Source organism: Petaurus breviceps, unplaced genomic scaffold, assembly GCF_028583685.1.
Source record: "Petaurus breviceps papuanus isolate PSGF00001 unplaced genomic scaffold, PetGlider_PUasm1.0 688, whole genome shotgun sequence".
In the NCBI taxonomy this organism is placed as follows: Eukaryota; Metazoa; Chordata; class Mammalia; order Diprotodontia; family Petauridae; genus Petaurus; species Petaurus breviceps.
In genome coordinates, this window is record NW_027186457.1 from 457728 (window position 1) to 476450 (window position 18723).

At 40.1% G+C, this 18723-nt stretch overlaps 1 protein-coding gene across 1 annotated transcript; it reads left to right on the plus strand.

Moving 5' to 3' along the window:
• Positions 1 to 6: 6 nt before the first annotated feature.
• Positions 7 to 926, plus strand: LOC138174310 (tubulin alpha-1D chain-like). The gene has a single exon (XM_069104486.1). The coding sequence runs from the start codon at positions 126 to 128 to the stop codon at positions 876 to 878; it is 753 nt and encodes a 250-aa protein (XP_068960587.1). The 5' UTR covers positions 7 to 125; the 3' UTR covers positions 879 to 926.
• The last annotated feature ends 17797 nt before the right edge of the window (positions 927 to 18723 follow it).

Below are 18723 nucleotides of genomic sequence, written 5' to 3' on the forward strand. Positions count from 1 at the left end.
ACGGCAAGAAGTCTAAGCTAGAGTTCTCCATCTATCCAGCCCCCCAGATTTCTACAGCTGTGGTAGAGCCCTACAACTCCATCCTGACTACCCACACCACCCTCGAGCACTCAGATTGTGCCTTCATGGTGGACAATGAGGCCATCTATGACATCTGTCGCCGAAATCTAGACATCGAACGTCCCACCTACACCAACCTCAACCGTCTCATAGGTCAAATTGTCTCCTCCATCACAGCCTCTCTTCGTTTTGATGGTGCCCTTAATGTGGACCTCACAGAGTTCCAGACCAACTTGGTGCCCTATCCTCGAATCCATTTCCCCCTGGCAACCTATGCACCTGTCATCTCTGCTGAGAAGGCCTACCACGAGCAGCTCTCAGTGGCAGAGATCACCAATGCTTGCTTTGAGCCAGCCAACCAGATGGTGAAGTGCGACCCTCGTCATGGCAAATACATGGCCTGCTGCCTCCTGTACCGTGGCGATGTGGTGCCCAAAGATGTCAATGCTGCCATTGCTACTATCAAGACCAAGCGTACCATTCAGTTTGTAGATTGGTGCCCAACTGGTTTCAAGGTTGGCATCAACTACCAGCCACCCACTGTGGTTCCTGGTGGGGATCTGGCCAAGGTACAGAGAGCAGTGTGTATGTTGAGCAACACGACAGCCATTGCAGAAGCCTGGGCTCGCCTGGACCACAAATTTGACCTGATGTATGCTAAGAGGGCATTTGTGCACTGGTATGTAGGTGAGGGCATGGAGGAGGGAGAGTTCTCTGAGGCTCGGGAGGACATGGCAGCCCTGGAGAAAGATTATGAGGAGGTGGGCATGGATAGTTTGGAAGGGGAAGGGGAGGAAGAAGAGGGAGATGAGTACTAAAGAAAGAACTGGAAGTTTATTTCAAATAAAATGCTTTATCCTTATTGTCCACATGTGTATGCCCTCATTTTTGTCTATGTTTAAGACTTAGAAATTTGACTGGGAATTGAGGTTCTCACCCTGAAGAGAAATAGCACTTGGTGCCTCTCTAACCCACTAATTCTCTATTCAGGCCCAGAATTTGCTTGTCCTAGACAGGAAGAATTTAGGGGGATAAACCAGCTTTTTTAGGGTGGGAATTCATTGAAAAAGAGAATTTTACCTAGGGCATAGTATGGTAAAGGATCAGCAATCACAGCTATCTGGGATTCAATTATTTCAACATTTTTCCTTGTAAAGAATACACTGGCTAAGGGTGGGTGAGGGAATTTCAAGACACAGAGAGGTTGCAGTCCCACTACAACTCAGAACTTCTGAGCTCAATTTATCAACCAACTCCACCTTAGCTTCCCTGGTGACTGGGATTATAGGCATGCAACAGCATGCCCAATTTACCTAGACTATTGCAATAGCCTTCTAATTCTAAAGCCTGTCTCAAGTCTCTCCCACCTTGTGCCCCTCCCCCCCCCAACTCCAATAGCTCCCTACTACCTCTAGGAATAATTACAAAAGTTCTTTGTTAGCATTTAAATCTCTTTAGAACCTGCCACATCCTGCCTCTCTAGTCATACACATGATTCCCTTCCACATACTTTACAATCCTGTCATCCCTGACCTACTTTTTCAACAATGCTCCATCTCCCTTCTCCATGCCTTTGCAAATATTCCCCAAGCTTAAAATGTCCTTCCTCCTCACCTTTGCCTCTTAGGATTGATGAGGTATGGGCTCTGGGAGCCCCCTCAAGCTCTCCTTGAGTCCTTGAGGTACAGGCTCTGGGAACCCCACTTGAACTCTGATTAAATCATCTCATTTGATGAGGCATTTGTATGAGGCCATAAGCCTTACACTGCGCTGAGCCCAAATCTCTGTTACTAGACTTCCCACCCTTGAGCCTATCAAAATAGCAATCCACCCTTGAACTGGCCTAGCCCACCATTGTCTGTAGTCTCCAGGTAGCCTCCAGCAACTTCCCACCCTTAATCACTCATTGACCTCATTAACTCCTCCGGAAGATCCTCCCCAAACTCCTCCCCTAGGCCACCCCTAGATTCCTCCCACAACCTTCTGTATATAAGACTCCATCTTGTCTCCAAGTTTGTGAGAGCTCTATAGAATGACCTAGCACAGACTTACTCTTTGTCTAACGCAAGCGAATTTTTAATAAACTTTACTTTTTTTTGACTGAGAGGAGACTTGAGTCAAATTCATTCCACAGGACCCGGCATGTTGGTATTTTGGGGTCTCTAGAGCAACCCTAACCCTCTTTATGGGTAACTTCTTCAGGATCCCTGACTTTTTTCAAGACTCAAGTCTAGCATCACTTTCAAGAGACCTTTCCCAATCCTCCCAGTTGTTAGTGCTTCCCCCTCTACAGCTACTTTGCTCAGCCCTCAGTCACTCAAATCAAAACCAATTGCAAGTCGTCATCATCTCCCTGATGTCATGATCCTTTTTGAGAATGAAGGACAAACCACACACAACCACAATCTTGTATCTACTTTGTAGCTATCATCTCTATTCTTTTGGGGTAAGGGGTAAAGTTCTAGGCTTGGACCCATGCCCAGTCAATTTTGTTTTTGTTTTTTTTCCATTTATATCATTAAAGTAATTTATACTGTTTTTTTTTTTCTGGTTCAGCTTGCTTTACTTTGTATCAGATCATTTGTCTTCCAAAGCTTATCTGTATTCATCATATTCATCATTTCTTAGTACTCTCTTAAGGACACCTACCATGATCTACTTTGTTTCCAATCTTTTGATACTACAAAAAGTGACTACTATAAATTTTTGGTTTGTATGGAGTTTTCCTTTCTGTCATTTACCTCCTTAGGGTCATTGTCCTCCTTAGCAGTGAGATCTTTGGATCAAAAAGGTATGAACATTTTAATGACTTTATAATTCAAATTACTTATCAATTCATAGCTCCATTATTGTGTGTATTATTATCCCTATCTTCTCACAACCCCTCCACCAGAGACTATTTCCATCTTTTGTCCTCTTTGCCAATTTTCTCAGTGTGAGATGAAATCAATCAACAAGCATTTATTAAGTCCTTACTGCTGGACAGTGATAAAACGCTGGGAGATTAAAAAAAATTTTTTTAAACCTAGAATTTTTATTTCATTAGTGTATAAAACTCTGAGTAAGGAGTTCTCTTTACTAATGCAACTCAGTTCCTATTCTGCAACTTAAAGTCTTAGAGGCATTGAGTGGAGATTTTACCCAGGGTCACACAGCTAGTATTTATCAAAAATGGAACTTGAACTCAAGTCTTCCTAACTGGAAGGGCAACTCTTTTCATTGTGTCAGGTCACCTCACATAAAAGTTGGGAATATAAAGACAAAAGCAAAAAGCAGTTCTTGCCCTCAAAGAGGCATTCTAATGAGGAAGACAATGTACACCTATACACGTATGTATGTGTGTATGATATATATCACACATACATACATGCTGCATATATTATAGACTCTTTATACATGTATATAAACATGTGTGTATATACATATAGTTTATATATACACAAATACAGGCATATGAGATAGATATAGTATACATTCATGCATGTATGTAAAAAATGGTATGTCTGTATACATATGCACTAGTGATGCATACATACACACAACAATGGTCAATACAGTAGATGGTGTTCCAGGCCTGGAGTCAGGAAGACCCAAGCTAAAATTTAGCCTCAGACAGTTACTAACTGTATGACCCTGGGCAAGTCACTTAACCCTGTTTGCCTCAGTTTCCTCCTCTATAACATGAACTTGCTATGGCAAATGGCAAATGAAATGAAATGAAATAGCAAAACCACTCCAGTATCTTTGGCAAGAAAACCCCAAATGAGTTCGCGAAGAGTTGGACACAAATGAATTGACTGAATTTGTGTACACACACAAATATACATACACACAGATTCCTACACATATCATACAAAGTAGATAAGAGGTAACCTTAGAGGGGGAGGCACTAGTAGCAGGAGGGATTAGGAAAGGCCTTTTGAAGAAGGTGATGCCTGAATTGAGTCTTGAAGAAAACCATGAATCCTAAGAGGCAGAGGTGAGGAGGAAGGACATTTTAGGCTTTGGGGAATATTTGCAATGGCATGGAGGAAGGAGATGGAGCACTGTATGAAGACTAGCAAGCAGGGCAGGGATGCCTGAAATGTAAAGTACACATAGGGAAGTAAGAAGGAAGGAAATAAGTGTTTATTAAGCACCTACTATGTGTTAGGTATTGTATTAAGTGCTTTACAAATATTTCATTTCATCCTCACAACAATTCAGTGAGGTAGGTGCTATTATTATCCCCATTTTATAGTTAAGGAAATTGAGGCAGAGAGAGTAAAGTGACTTGCCTAGGGTCACTCAGCTAATCTAAATATCTGAGCTCACACCTGAACTCAGATCTTTCTGACTCCAGGTCTAGAGTTCTACCCACTACATGACTGAGCTGCCAAGAAATCAGGATGAACCTTTTGAAGAGCTTTAGATGCCAAACAGAGGGCTTATAGTTTTTCCTAAAGGTAATAGGGAGCCACTGAAGTTTTCTGAGTAGGGGACTGTGTGTGTGTGTGTGAGGAGGGAGGTGTGTGTGTGTGGGGAGGAGGAATGACATTATTTGCTTATGCTTTTGGTAAATCACTGGCAGCTGTGTGCAGGATGGGTTGAAATGGGAAGAGACTTGAGACAAGGAAACTAATTAGAAAATTGTTGCAATAGTCCAAGTGAGAGGTGAGTGGACAGATGTATTCAAAAGATAATGTGGCAATAGAAACAAAAAGATCTGGTAACAGATTGACTATGTGGAGGTGAGTGAGAGAGGAGGGAAGGATGGCACCAAGTCCGTCAGCCTCTGTGCCTGGAAGGATATGATGCTTTACACAGCAGCAGGGAAGTCTGGAAGAGGGGTGGGTTTGGGGGAAAAGAGGATGAGTTCTATTTTGGACATGTTGAGTTTGAGATGCTTATGGGACATCTGGTTCAACGTATCCAACAGGCAGTTCATGATGCAGGCATGGAGCTCAAGAGAGAGTCTAGGGATGGATATATAGCTCTGGGAGTTATCTGCATAGAGATGAGAATGAACCCTTGGTCTCTAATGGCACCACCCGATGAAAGAATCTATAATTGCTCTATCATCCACTATTTCCATTGTTTATCATGAAATAAATATAAAATAAATAAATATGTATAAAGAATGAATTTACAGAGCAAAAAAATCTCACTCAAGTGCTCAAATGAACTCTGTTCTTTCACTTTGCTATGAATGGGGTTTTGATGAGACTAGAACAGCTCCCCAAATCTCACTCAGGAGCCAGGGTGTTTCCCAAATCACCAGCCAGGATACAGTATCAAGCTAAAATGTAACTAAGGCAAATAAAACTGTCATCTTCTTAACTACATTGTAACATCTGGGATACTACTATCATAGCAGAAGGAGGTATGGTCTGAGTGGAGTCTAGAAAAAGCAGAGCTTAGTGATAAAAGTCGGCCAGCAAATAACCAGCACTGCTAGGGCATTCTAGATGACTGTTACAAGACAGAATCACCCCTAGTGTGAAGGATAATTCACCACATTACCACAGCTTGACGGAAGGATCCCTAAAGAAAATCCAACTTTGTTCTAATTCTCTGCTCACCAAGAAACCTTCTGGTTCTTTGTAAATTGGTCTCCTAAGTGGACTTAACCACCAGCAGGGAGAGCCCATGTAGACAACCAGCACTGGTTTTCTCACCAGCCAGATCTCCCATGTAAATTAACAAATTGGCATTATGGTTTATTATGTCAGCCTTTTGTGTGTCTGCAGTATGTTAATAAACTCCTCAGAGCCCCAGCATTTGCTGAAAACATTGAGCTGCTTAGCTTGCAAAGGCTGAATACCAGGGCAGGAATTTTCACACCAATGATGGCAACATAAGGAGGTGTAACGTTGGCTCTCAGGCAGTCTCTCTCCTTATGCATCTCCCATTTAGTTTCATTTGCTTTCCCTGATCTCACAGTGGGCTAGGGGCTCACACCACCAGTTCGCCTTTCCCATCACACTGCTTTCTCTAATTCTCCTGGCCTGTGTATTCACAAACCCCACTTTCCATTAGTTCAGCTGAGACAAAGCAGGCTTTTTCAAAAGGAACTTTTAATAGGAAATGAAAGGAAAAGGGGAAAAAAGTATATTAAAGCATAAAAAAGGGGGTGGCTAGGTGGTACAGTGAATAGAGCACCGGCCCTGGAATCAGAAGGACCTGAGTTCAAATGCGACCTCAAAACTGGCCGTGTGACCTTGGGCAAGTTACTTGCAATTGTTACTTACAATTGCCCTACCTTGCCCCCTCCAAAAAAAAAGCATAAAAAAGGAATGAGTTTCTGCTAGGCATATGCCCCTAAAGAGTTTTAAGAAAGAAAAGTTCCTCATATATGATTCACTGTCACACTGTTTGTGATAGCAGAAAATTTAGAAACAAAAGTATCTGCCCATTGATTGGGGAATAGCTAATTATTAAATTATTATTTCTATAATAATATAATAGATATTATATAATAAATAATATAATAATATAATATTATATAAATAAATTATTAAAACTAATAATTACTAAAGTAAATTGTGCTGTATGAATGAAGTAGAATGTGATGTATGGAATGACAAATATGAAGAATTCAGAAAAGCATGATTTTGTGGCTAGTGGATGGGGGACATGCTCTAGAGTCAGAAAGACCTGAATTCAAATCCTACCTCAAGCACTAACTGTGACCTGTGACAAATCACTTTACCTTTCTGTGTTTCAGTTTCTTAGTAGCCTACGGAGAAGCTTCTTATTTATAAAATGAGGTTATTGGATTGCAGGGTTTCTCAGGCCACTTCCAGTTCTAAATAATTTTATGGACTGATGCAGAGTGAAGTAAACAGTTCTAGGGAAATAATTTACAAAATGGCTACAATGTAAATGAAAATATTAACAACAAAGTGGTGGAGTTGTGAACTGATCAAACCATTCTGGAGAGAAATTTGGAACTATGTACAAAGGGATGTGCATGTCCCTTGACCCAGCAATACCATTCCTTGGTCTGTATCCCAAAGAGATCATAAAAGGGGAAAGAACTTACATGTACAAAAATATTATAGCAATAAATTTTGTGGTGTCCAAGAATTGAAAATTGAAGGAATACCCATCAGTTGGGGAAAAAGCTGAACAAGTTGTGACATATAAATGTAATGAAATGTTATTGCTCCATAAGAAATGATTGTAGCAGCAAGCACCCCAAGCACGTCCTCAGGGTTTGCAGCTACCACAGGTTCTTGGATCTGCTTTGTTAAAGGAAAGCAACTCAAAATGGGTTAACAAGCTTACTTTAATCAGTCAGACATATATCGTTTACCTTGTTCAGGAGAAAAGGTCAGCACCCTGAACCTCAAAGTATACAGGCATAATTATCAAGACAGAAACATCAAGTAGACAGATTTCCAAACTGTCCAACCATTACATCCATACCCAGTCAACATCTGGGTTTCCACATTCTGGGTTTTTCAAAGCCGGGGGACTCTCAACAACGGCTTCCCAGAATTCAGATCAAATCACAGAACACTTCTCAAAGTGAGTCCCAAAACAAAGCTACACATCAGGGCTTATATAGCCTTCTCCTGGCTCAGAGAATGTAACAACCTTATTGACCCACTGGCCAATCAAAAAGTGTCTACTGAAAAACAAGCCTCCCTCCCCAGGCTTCTGGTGCACTTTAGCCTAGGGGCAGGGAAGATCTTTAAAATTTACATTTGCATTACAATGATTAGCAGGGGGACTTCAGAAAAACCTGGAAAGACTTATATGAACTGATGCTGAGTGAAGGGAGCAGAACCAGAGAGAACATTGTACATAGTAACAGCAACATTGTGTGATGACCAACTTTGATAGACTTAACTTTTCTTAGCAATACAATGATTTAAGACAATTCCAAAAAGACTGCTGATAGAAAATGCTATCCACTTCCAGAGAAAGAACTATGGAGTCTGAATGCAGATTAAAGCATGCTATTTTCTCTCTCTCTCTCTTCTCTCTCTCTCTCTCTCTCTCTCTCTCTCTCTCTCTCTCTCTCTCTTCTTTGTTTCTTCTTTCTTGTGGTTGTCTCTTTGATTCTAATTCTTCTTTACAACATGACTAATGTGGAAATATGTTTAATATTATTGTACATGTATAGCCTATATCAAATTCCATGCCATCTTGGAAAGAGGGAAGTAGAGGGAAGGGGAGAAAATTCAGAACTCAAAAATCTCATAGAAGTGAATGTTAAAAACTAAAAACAAACCAACAAATAAATAAAAGAATAACAATGAAGAAGTATCCCAAACTGAACTCCGTATAATGATAAAGTCCAAGTTTGCCCTGGGAGAAGAGTTCACAAAGTGTGCCTCTCCAGTTTCTTTGTCAAGGTCAGGGACTATGGGTGTGGACTATTGCATATACAGTCAAATAAGATTAGTGTAATTTTGCTGAGTTCCTTTCCCTACTCCACTCCCACCCTAACTCTTTTTAAAATTCTTTGTTATGAAGGATGGCTCACCTGTTGGAGGAGGGGTGTAGTCCTGGTAGTGGTAATGGTGAAATGTAGCCAGAAAGCAAATGATATAAAAATAAAAGATATCAATAAAAATGAAAACATTTAAATAAAAATTTTCTTCCCCCCAACCTACCTGACAAAACATAAAAGTAAAAAGTATAAGAAAAAGATGAGTTTATAGAGCACATAGCTCCTACTCAAATACTATCAATGATATGTGGGCTCATTAATTTGGATGATTTCTCCATCAATGCAGGTTATGACTCATTCAGTGTCATCCTCTGGGACTCTTGTCCTTGTTCTTCCATAAATTCACCACATGGGGTCCACTCAGCACACTGGAGGCCTTCTTATCCGAACTTTAGATACTCTAGAAGTCATAGGTTGATATTGCCAGTAGGAGTTGTCCAGGGATTCTCTGGTCCCATTCCTCTACTTACCTTGAGGTTGGGGACTGTCAAGTCATTTTAAATTCCAATGAGCATTGTTGCTGGTCCTAACAACATTCTTAGTTCCTTCCAGATCCAGCTTCCTTTCTGTGCTGTGTTCCTGTTACATTTCTGCTCTCTTCTGGTCTTCAGAAAAGCAGTTCCTTGTCTTTGGGTGAAGCAGCTACTTCTTACTTGGATCCCATAATTTTTCTGTAATATAACCTCAGAGTCTACTTTCTTGGAAGTCTCTATGGTGCCAGGTCTTATTCTTGACATTGGCTTGTTTTTCCCTGCCTCATTCCTTTCCTCTGAGGCATATTCCCTAGTAGGCTGTCAAGGTTATTTCAACAAAAAATGGAGTTTAACGAAATTTGAGCATTTAAATTTGAGTAAATTTAAGCAATCACAGGGCTGTTGTAGCATGCTGGGAAAGCAAAAAGTGTAACAATACTTATCAGAGAAAAATTCCCTCTGCCTGTATCTTGTTTGAATAGATGTTTCTTAACTATAATCACCTGTACTGTATATCACCTATGTCCTACTTTGTATATCACCTATGTCCTAATTTTCAGGACTATATATCACTTATATTTTGGGTATATTTTTTAAAGTTAATTTTATTTTTTCAGTTGTCAAGCATTAATTTCTTTTCTCTCTCACCCTACCCCTCCTAACTAGTAGAATGGGGGAGGAAAAAAACAGCAATAGAATCCTTGTAACAAACATTCAGAGTCAACAAAATAAATTCTCATATATACAAAATGTGTGTCCCATTCTTCCTATCTTTGTCAGGAGGTTCACCTATATCTTTCTTTTTTTGAGGGGAAAAAGCAAGGCAATTGGGGTTAAATGACTTGCCCAAGGTCACACAGCTAGTAAGTGTGTCACGTGTCTGAGCTCGAATTTGAACTCAGGTCCTCCTGACTCCAGGGTGGGTGCTGTATTCACTGAGTTACCTAGCTGCCCTCATCACCTATGCCTTTCTAAAGCAGAAACTTCTTAATAATGAGAATGGCTTTACACACACACACACACACACACACACACACACACACATTTAGCTAGTGTAGCCAATCAGAATAGAGGGAATATTTCTTTTGATTTTGTTGCTTTTCTATACAAAATATTTAAAATCTAATTTGGTTTATATTGATATATCTCTCTGGATCTTCCTTGCATTGCAAATAAAAAAAAATCTGTTGACTAATGACTGCATGTTGTAGCTTTTCTTTCAGCTATCACAATACACTCTTTGACTGGAGCTTGGCTTCTTCAATAATTATTCTAAGTTAACTTCTGGGCCTAATTTCCCAAGAGTCCTTGTGGCGTTGATTGTGGAGATCATTTTCCTTGGAGCCTGACTACATTGTACCAGTTTCCTTCTATGTCAAAATCTCTGCCTTCTTATTTTAAAGATAGTGTTCCCTTTTGTGGGAATCCTTAGGTTCCTGTCTGAAGGATGTCTCTTGCTTACTTACTCCCTCCCTCACAGAGCAGATGACAGACATCTCCAGTTAGTGATCATTCTCATCTAGTCTCAGGTTACCGGTCCCACCCACTTGTTCTGAATTATCTTTAGTGACTCATTGCATCTTCACAAACACCAGAATTACTTTATATGTAAAATCACAGGCCATTTTTTTTTTTTACTAATACCCTTCAAGGAGCTTCCCTTGATTTTTCTCACCTTGTGGAAAAGCTAAGCCTAGTACCTCTCCTAATCTCCAAAGGTCAGAGCACCAAGTGGAAAAGAAAGGAAGAAAGAAAGGAAGGAAGGAAGGAAGGAAGGAAGGAAGAAAGAAAGAAAGAAAGAAAGAAAGAAAGAAAGAAAGAAAGAAAGAAAGAAAGAAAGAAAGAAAGAAAGAAAGAAAGAAAGAAAGAAAGAAAGAAAGAAAGAAAGAGGAAGGAAAGGAGAAAAAGAAAGAAAAAGAGATAAAGAAAGAAACTGGAACAAATTGTTCTCTGTTCTCTGACCATCTCCATTACTTCCCTACAACCCTGATCTACCTGCCCCAACCCTGACCTCATCATTTTGAGACCTTTCCTCATCCTCCTGGTTATTGGCACTCTTTCTTTTGAAACTGTGTATACTTTGTACCTACTTACAAGTACTTAACTGTAAACTCCCTTAGGACAGGGACTAGTTCCTTTTTTGTTGTTTTTCTCCTTTTTTTTTTTTGTTTCTATCCTCTGGGCATATCACAGTACCTTGACTATATTGGGCATTTAATAAATATTTGTCAAATTGAATTGAATTGGAGTTTAAGTTTTATTATAATCTGAAGGGAAAGGGAAGCAGAAGGAATGAGGAGGGTGAAAAGGAAGGTGGGGAATGATTCAGAACACTCAGCTCACTTTCAGAAGGAACAATGGGAATCAATTCACTAGAAGAAGCAGGGCCTTCATTTCCTTTCTTTCTCCTAAGCTCTTTCTCTGTCCCTTTGTTGCTTCCCCCTTCCTCTTAGGGGTAGTATAGCTGACCTTCAATGACCCTCCCTGTCCCCGGGTAGGGTGAATCCCATCTTTCCTGATGTCTTTTCTCCTGGGTCCACCTGATACTTTCATGCCCAGACTGTGACTCAATCACCTTAGAGGGAGGGAAGGGTGTTGGTCTCTTTCTGTTCAAGACATGGGGATATCAAGCAAGTAGGGACACCCTGATCTGGAGAGGTGGAATACAACTGTCCTCGAACAGGACTCTGGGTTTTCAGCTTTAATTAGAGTTTCCCTGGCACCTGAGGTGAGCTTAAAGCTGGGGCCACATAGAAGGGGGAGATAAAGGAGGAGATTGAAAACATGGGAAAGGAAGAATGGAAATAGGGAAGGGAGAGAGAAAAATGGTTGCTTAATAGAGAAGGACCTAGTAATTGGGAGAAAAGTCACCCAAGGTCTCCCATGCTTTAAGAGGTTTGGGAATATCCCAAGATTCAAAATATTATACTATTATGGGGGACTGAGTTTTTATGTTGGGGAAGAGTTTGTTCTTGTTCTAAAAGCATTTCCTAATTACCCAAATGCAGTCTAACCCACTATCTTCCTTCTGTTCAATTATGAGCCCAATTCATGAACCTGAAGTATGTGTCTGATATATTTACTCTCTCACTGGACTGGCTATCCCATTGCATGTCACAGGCTACAGAATAGAAATGCTTTTTGCTATGCTGTTTCTCCTCTATAGATTGCTAAGTCAATTTCTTTTGATCAATCTGAATTTATTGAGGAGACCTGGAAAGGTTCCTGGTATTGATGCAATCAGTCATTGATGTAATAGTACTACCAAATTTGGACTCAACACTACAGTCCCTGATATGCTATATGAAAAAGTAGAAATGGTGCTTAAAAATACAAAGTTAGTCAGAATGGCTACAACAGGCCAGATAGACACTAAAGAAGTTTGTGCTAAAGATGATAAAATGTTAAAAAATATATCGGGGGAATCACTCAAAAAGTTTTCTCAAGAAGGCAGACACCAAAAAAATGTGGGAGAGGAATCACATCTGTTTTTATTATCTAAAAAAAAGGAAATAAGGAGAGGGCATCAATAATTACTAGGCCCTAGTTTACTTTTTTATCTCAACACAATCTCCATGAGAAAGAACTATATCGAATGCAGGAATAACCTCTATGAAAACATGAGAGAACAGGGAAGTTTTACAAATTATTTTCTTTGGGGGAAAAAGTTTTAGTGATGTATTTTGTTCTGGAATTTTAGATCACATTTATTTCTGAGTACATATCCCCTTCACTCTGACGCAGAAAGCTTTATACAGTTTCAATCTTTTTTTAACCTCAGATCTTCAAAAACAATCAATTCATCAACTAGGTTCAACAGCATATTTTCATTCCACCTTTCCAAGAAAAGGAGGGTGGCACTGTAAGACTGGAGAATGGTAAGCCCATTCCAATTTTCAAAGAATGAAAGAGAACAGAGTCAATAAACTATAAACCAATGAGCTTGACTGTGATTACTGGGAAAATTCTAGAATTAATTATTAAAGAAATAGTAAGCACACAGCTAGAAAAGGAGACAATGATATAGCCATCATGGATGTATTAGGAACAAGTCATTCCAGACTAAATCCATCTTTTTTTGGACAGGGTTACTAAACTGGTAGAGAAGAGAAATGCTTTAGATATAGCATCCCTCCATTTGAGCAAAGTGTTTGATAAAGTATGTCATATCATTCTCATGGGAAAGATGGAAAGATGTGGAATAGATGAAAATGTAATTAGATGAATTTGAAACAGGTTGAATGCTTAGACTCAAAAAGGAGTTGTTAATAGTTCAATATCAACTTGGTAGGCATCCATTTGAATGCCTCAGGGAAATGTACTTGGTCCTCTGCTATCTCACATTTTTATCAATGATTTGAATACAAGCCTGGAATTCATATCAAATTTGCAGAGGACACAAAGCTGGGAGGGATACCTAACAGACCAGATGACACAACACCTTGATAGCTTAATGTCATTTCAATAGGAAATACATGTAAAGTCTTATGGTTGGCTTAAAAAAATTGACTTAAGAAATATAGGAAAAATTTAGAACTCAAAGATATTATAAAAAAAATAAATGTTAAAAATTGTCTTTACATGTAACTGGGAAAAATAAAATACTATTTGAAAAAAAAAGAAATATAAGGTAGAATGGCAGTTTGTTAGCAATCAATTTTTTAAAAAAAGCAATCAGGGTTAAGTAACTTGTTCAAGGTTACACGACCAGTTATTTTTGTTTGGGTGCCGAGTATCTGAGGCCAGAACCGAACCCAGGTCTCTCGATGCTGGGGTCAGCACTCTTACTCACTGTGCCACCTGGCTGCTCCCATTAGCAATCAATTTTAATGGACTTCAAGCTTAACATGAGTCAGAAGTGTTATGTGACAACCAAAAATTACTTATGATGTTAGGCTACATTGAAACAGGAATAAGGAGGAGATAGATTCTTAACCACAGATTTCAATGGGTTCATTTACTTGGATGGGAAAAAAATTGCATCTTAATTTCATTAACCTCTAACTAAAATTTAGTGTTTCCTTCTGTTACAAATGTAGGAAAGAAATGTTATTTTGAGAAGGGGTCTGTAGGCTTCACCAGATGATCAAAGGGGTCCATGACACAGAAAAAGTTAAAGGACCCCTGACCTATACTCTCTCCTGACCAGATTATATCAGGACTATGGTGTTCCATTCTGGGTACCAGAGCTTACAATGGACATTGCAAGCAGAAGAGCATCTGGAGGAAGGAAACCAGGATAGGGAAGGATCTTGAATTCTTGTCATGTGATGGATGTTTGAAAGAACTAGGAAAATTTTAATCTGGAGAAGACTCAGGAGGACATAATGGCAGTCTTTTTCAAGCTTCAGTTTCTTCACCTGAATGAGCATAATAAAAAATGAGCATAATAATAGAATCTACATCACAGGGTTGTTGTGTACATTAAATTAAATAATATAGGTAAAACACTTTGCAAACCCTAAAAAAAAGCTATGTAAATATCAGCTATATATAAATATTTGGCTTATCACGTGTAAGAGGAATTAAATTTATTTTGTTTGGACCATAGAAGGCATAACTAGGAGTAATGAGTGGAAGTTGCAAAGAGGCAAATTTATATTTTATGTCGGGGGGAAGTCTTCTCTACAATTAGAGCTGTCCAAAAGTGGAATAAATTGCCTCAAAATATGGTGGGGTGGTGTGGCTAGGTGGCGAAGTGAATAGAGCACCAGCCCTGGAGTCAGGAGGACCTGAGTTCAAATATGGCCCCAGATACTTAACACAAAAACTAGCTGTGTGACCTTGGGCAAGTCACTTACCCAATTGTCCTCCAAAAAGCAAAAAAAAAAAAAGATGATGTCTTCAAGTAGAGCCTATGTAATCACTTACCTAGTATATTATTATACTGGGCATTTGTGCCTGGTATGGGTCAAATTCAATGGCTGCTGAGATTCTACCCAACTCTAAAATCCTCTGATTTCTTCTCACCTCTTCTCTCAGGCAAAGCTTGGTCATGATCATTACAAAGCATTCCATTTCATTATATCCTCTTTTTCATTTACATTGCTGTCATCTTTGTGCATATTGTTTACCTGGCTCTACTTTCTTTACTATGCATTAGTTTATGTAAGTCTTCCCATGTTTCTCTGAATTACTTATATTTGTTGTTTTGTATTCCCCAATATAGCAGATAGGTGGTATAGTGGGTAGAGAATTGGGCCTAGAATCAGGAAGACCTGAATTCAAATTCAGCCTTAGACACTTAGTAGGTATGTGACTCTGGGCAAGTCACTTAAGCCTGTTTGCCTCAGTTTCCTTATTTGCAAAATGAGCTGGAGAAGAAAATGGCAAACCGTTCTAGTATCTTTGCCAAGAAAACCCCAAACAGGGTCACAAAGAGTTGGACATCACTGAACAACAAAATTCTTCAATTAATGGATGCTCACTTGGTTTCCAGTTCTTTATGTAGCAAGGGCTATGGATTGTGTGCATGCATAGTTTTTGTTTCCTTTGCTGCTTCTGGTGATACCTGGCTCAGTGCTGAAGGATTTGTGCTTTGAAATAAAAAAGCAATTTCCTTATCAGTTCTTTCATTCTCTGACAGGAGTAAGGAGAGTGGGGTTTATTTTTAGACTATTAGCCACTGATCTGGAATGAACCATTCATTCAGCAGACTGTATGTAACAGTAGAAACAACTTCTACTTTTGTTTTTTTCTTCCAGACTCTAGAAAATTGTTACAAAATTCTCTTTGTTATTCCCTATGATGGTGGGGGAAGAAGGCCTGTTCTTAACCCTCTGCACTGCTGCTTCCATATGACAGCTAGAGAGAACCTAAGCCTGGGGCTCTAGGCCCCTCACTGCCTCTACTACCCTGTGTTTCTTTCTTGAGCATAGGTGCCTGACATGAATGTTGGTGGCCCTGCAACCCTCACGTGAAAATGAGCAGCAGCAAAAGGGGCTTCCTCTACCTCTTCCTTCTCCTCTTCTTCTTCTTTGGAGGCAATCAGGGTTAAGTGACTTGCTCAGGGTCACACAACTAAACAGCACTCTTCTTGAAGATGAACACTGATAGGAAGATGAGTTAAGCCAAAGTGTCACTTGCCAGGAAATGTAGACTAAAGAAATGATACTTAGAACCTAACCCATGAAACGATGGAATTTTTGAACAATTACTTCACCTTTATCTTGATTCTGCACTGTCTGAACAACTCCTTCAAGGTTCACATCTTCTGGTAAGCCAGGTCAGTGGTTGGGGTCATCATCTTATTCATGGTAATCTTCTCTGACAAGGGTATAGTTTCAGAAAACTCCTGCTGCCAATCAGTTCTGACCAAGGGACTCAGAATTTCCTCGCTTATTGAATTCACAAGGAAGCCTCCAAAGCTGAAAACATTCATCTCAGTATCACTCCTTAACCATCTGTGCTCAGGGAGAGGCACATAAAGCTGAAGTGGCAGCTATGGCTTCAAGGTCCCAACTCAAGCTCAACCAGATGGATAGATATTCTTTCTAATATTTTAGCATTCAACAAAGAGGTGGTGATGGGGAGGAGGGAAGAGAAGTACCCTTCAAAGGAAGTTAAAGAGAGAGAGCCACAGAGTCCTTACATACTCAGGAGGTGGGAAGAGAGAGATCAGTGACAGAAGTTATCTCTTCCTGAGGAGGTGGCTCTTTCTGGCTCAGTGACCAATCCTTTTCTGAAGCATCACCCTTCTCCTTCTGCCATCACAGGAACCAAGATATTGCTGAATCATTCCAAAACACAAAGTCCTTCAGTGCTAAGTCAGAGCACAAGTGGCCTGCCAGAAGTGGCCGGGGAAACTCAGATCAGCTCCACACATGCTCCATGAGTCATGCTCATGGGTCATGCCAGAATATGTGAGAGTGGGTCGGGGTTTGTAATGACTTGCATTATATTGCTTATTATCTATATAGCTTATTTTGACATCTATTGACTATTTGCATAATATTCCTATTTACCATTTCATGAGCATTAAGGTCCTGAGGTATAGATACCATATCAAACCTCATTTTATCTCAGTATTTAGTCAGTGATCTGTACATAGCAGGTATTCAATAAATACTTGTTGATGTTGATGATGGTGGTAGTAGTGAATGTGAGGAAGAGAGATAATAGGTTTTTGCTATGTAAAAGCAGTGAGGAGCCAGTGAAAGGTTTTTGAGGGAGGTGGGGTGGAGTATAGGTAGGAGGGTGACATGGTTAGATCTGGAAGATTATATTTGCAGTTTTTTAAAAAGGGATTAGAGTGGTGAGAGGCATAAGGCTTTTCAAATAGTCTGAGACAGGCTGAGGACCTGGACTAGAATGGTAGCAGTGGGGGGTGGGGGGGTGGAGAGAAGGGAATGAATGTGGAAAATGTTTCGTCCATAGAATCGACAGGGCTTGGCAACTGATTGGCTGTGGCCTGTGAAGGGGAAGGAGAAGTATATGATGATGCAGAGATTTTGGCCCTGAGTGACTAGAAAGATGTTGGTGCATGCCCATGATAGAAAAGAAGGTGAGAGGAGGTTTAGGAAGTGGGCTGGTCTGGAATTTGTGGTTTGTTTGGTGCTGGTGGGGTGTGAGGGTGGATATGTGCTGCTAGCAGCTAGAGTTTTAGGATTAGAGTTTTCAGAGAAGTGCTTAGGGCTGGGCTGGATGCATAGATTTTTAGAGTCATGTGCACAGAGGTGACAATTGAATCCATGGAAACGGGATGAGATCACCAAGGAAAAGAGTGGAGCCAGAGAAAACCTAGGACAGAGCTTTGGGGGACACCCACACTTAGGGGGAGGGAAGAAGATGGTGAACCAGTAAAGGGAATTGAAAAGGAGCAGAGAAAGAAGGTAGGAGGAAAACTGAGAGAGTAGCCCAAGGAAGAGAAAAGGTTCAGGAGGAGAGGGTGGGCAAGTATTAAATGTTACAAAAAACTGGAGGAGTTAGGGCAGACAAAATCTAACTATTCTTTCTCAAAATTTTTTAAAAAAGCTATAGCGTTATGTGTTTACATTCTTGACAGTTGGAGTGTAAACTTCATCTCAATAAGCATTTAAGTACCTACTAGGTTCCAGACTTGGGGATAAAAAGCCAAAATAAAAACCAGTTCCTGGGGGCAGCTGGGTGGTATAGTGAATAGAGCTCTGGCCCTGGAGTCTGGAGGACCTGAGTTCAAATGTGGCCCCAGACACTTGACACTATCTGTGTGACCTTGGGCAAGTCACTTAACCCCAATTGCCATGCCTTCCTCACTCCAAAAACAAACAAAAACAATCCCTGCCCTCAAGGAACTTCCATTCTACTGGAAAGATACATTTCCTTATCTAAATCCATACAAGATAATTTGGTGAGATAGTGCACAAATGCCTCAAGCTTCCCATAGGTGTAGCTTGAGTTGAATATAGAGGAAAGGCAAGGATTGTAAGAAGCAGGGAACATGGAAGCTGCTTGTAAAAAGGGAAGATGAAATTCTGAATTTGAGGAAAACCACATAGGCTAGTTTAACTGAAAAGTAGAGCTTATGTAAAGGAGGAAATAGAAATTAATTTGGAAAGGTTGGCTGGAACCAGGCTGGGAAGGGCCTTCCCTGATAAGCATAAGAACTTGTAATTTATTCTAGGGGAACTAGGGAGCCACAGGAGATTCTCTAGGCAGGAGAGTGACTTGGTCAGTCCTGTACTTTGGGAAGATAATTTTGGCAGATGTTTGGAGGATAGATTGTTGAGATCAGGGACCAGAATCAGAGAATACAAATAGGAAGTTATT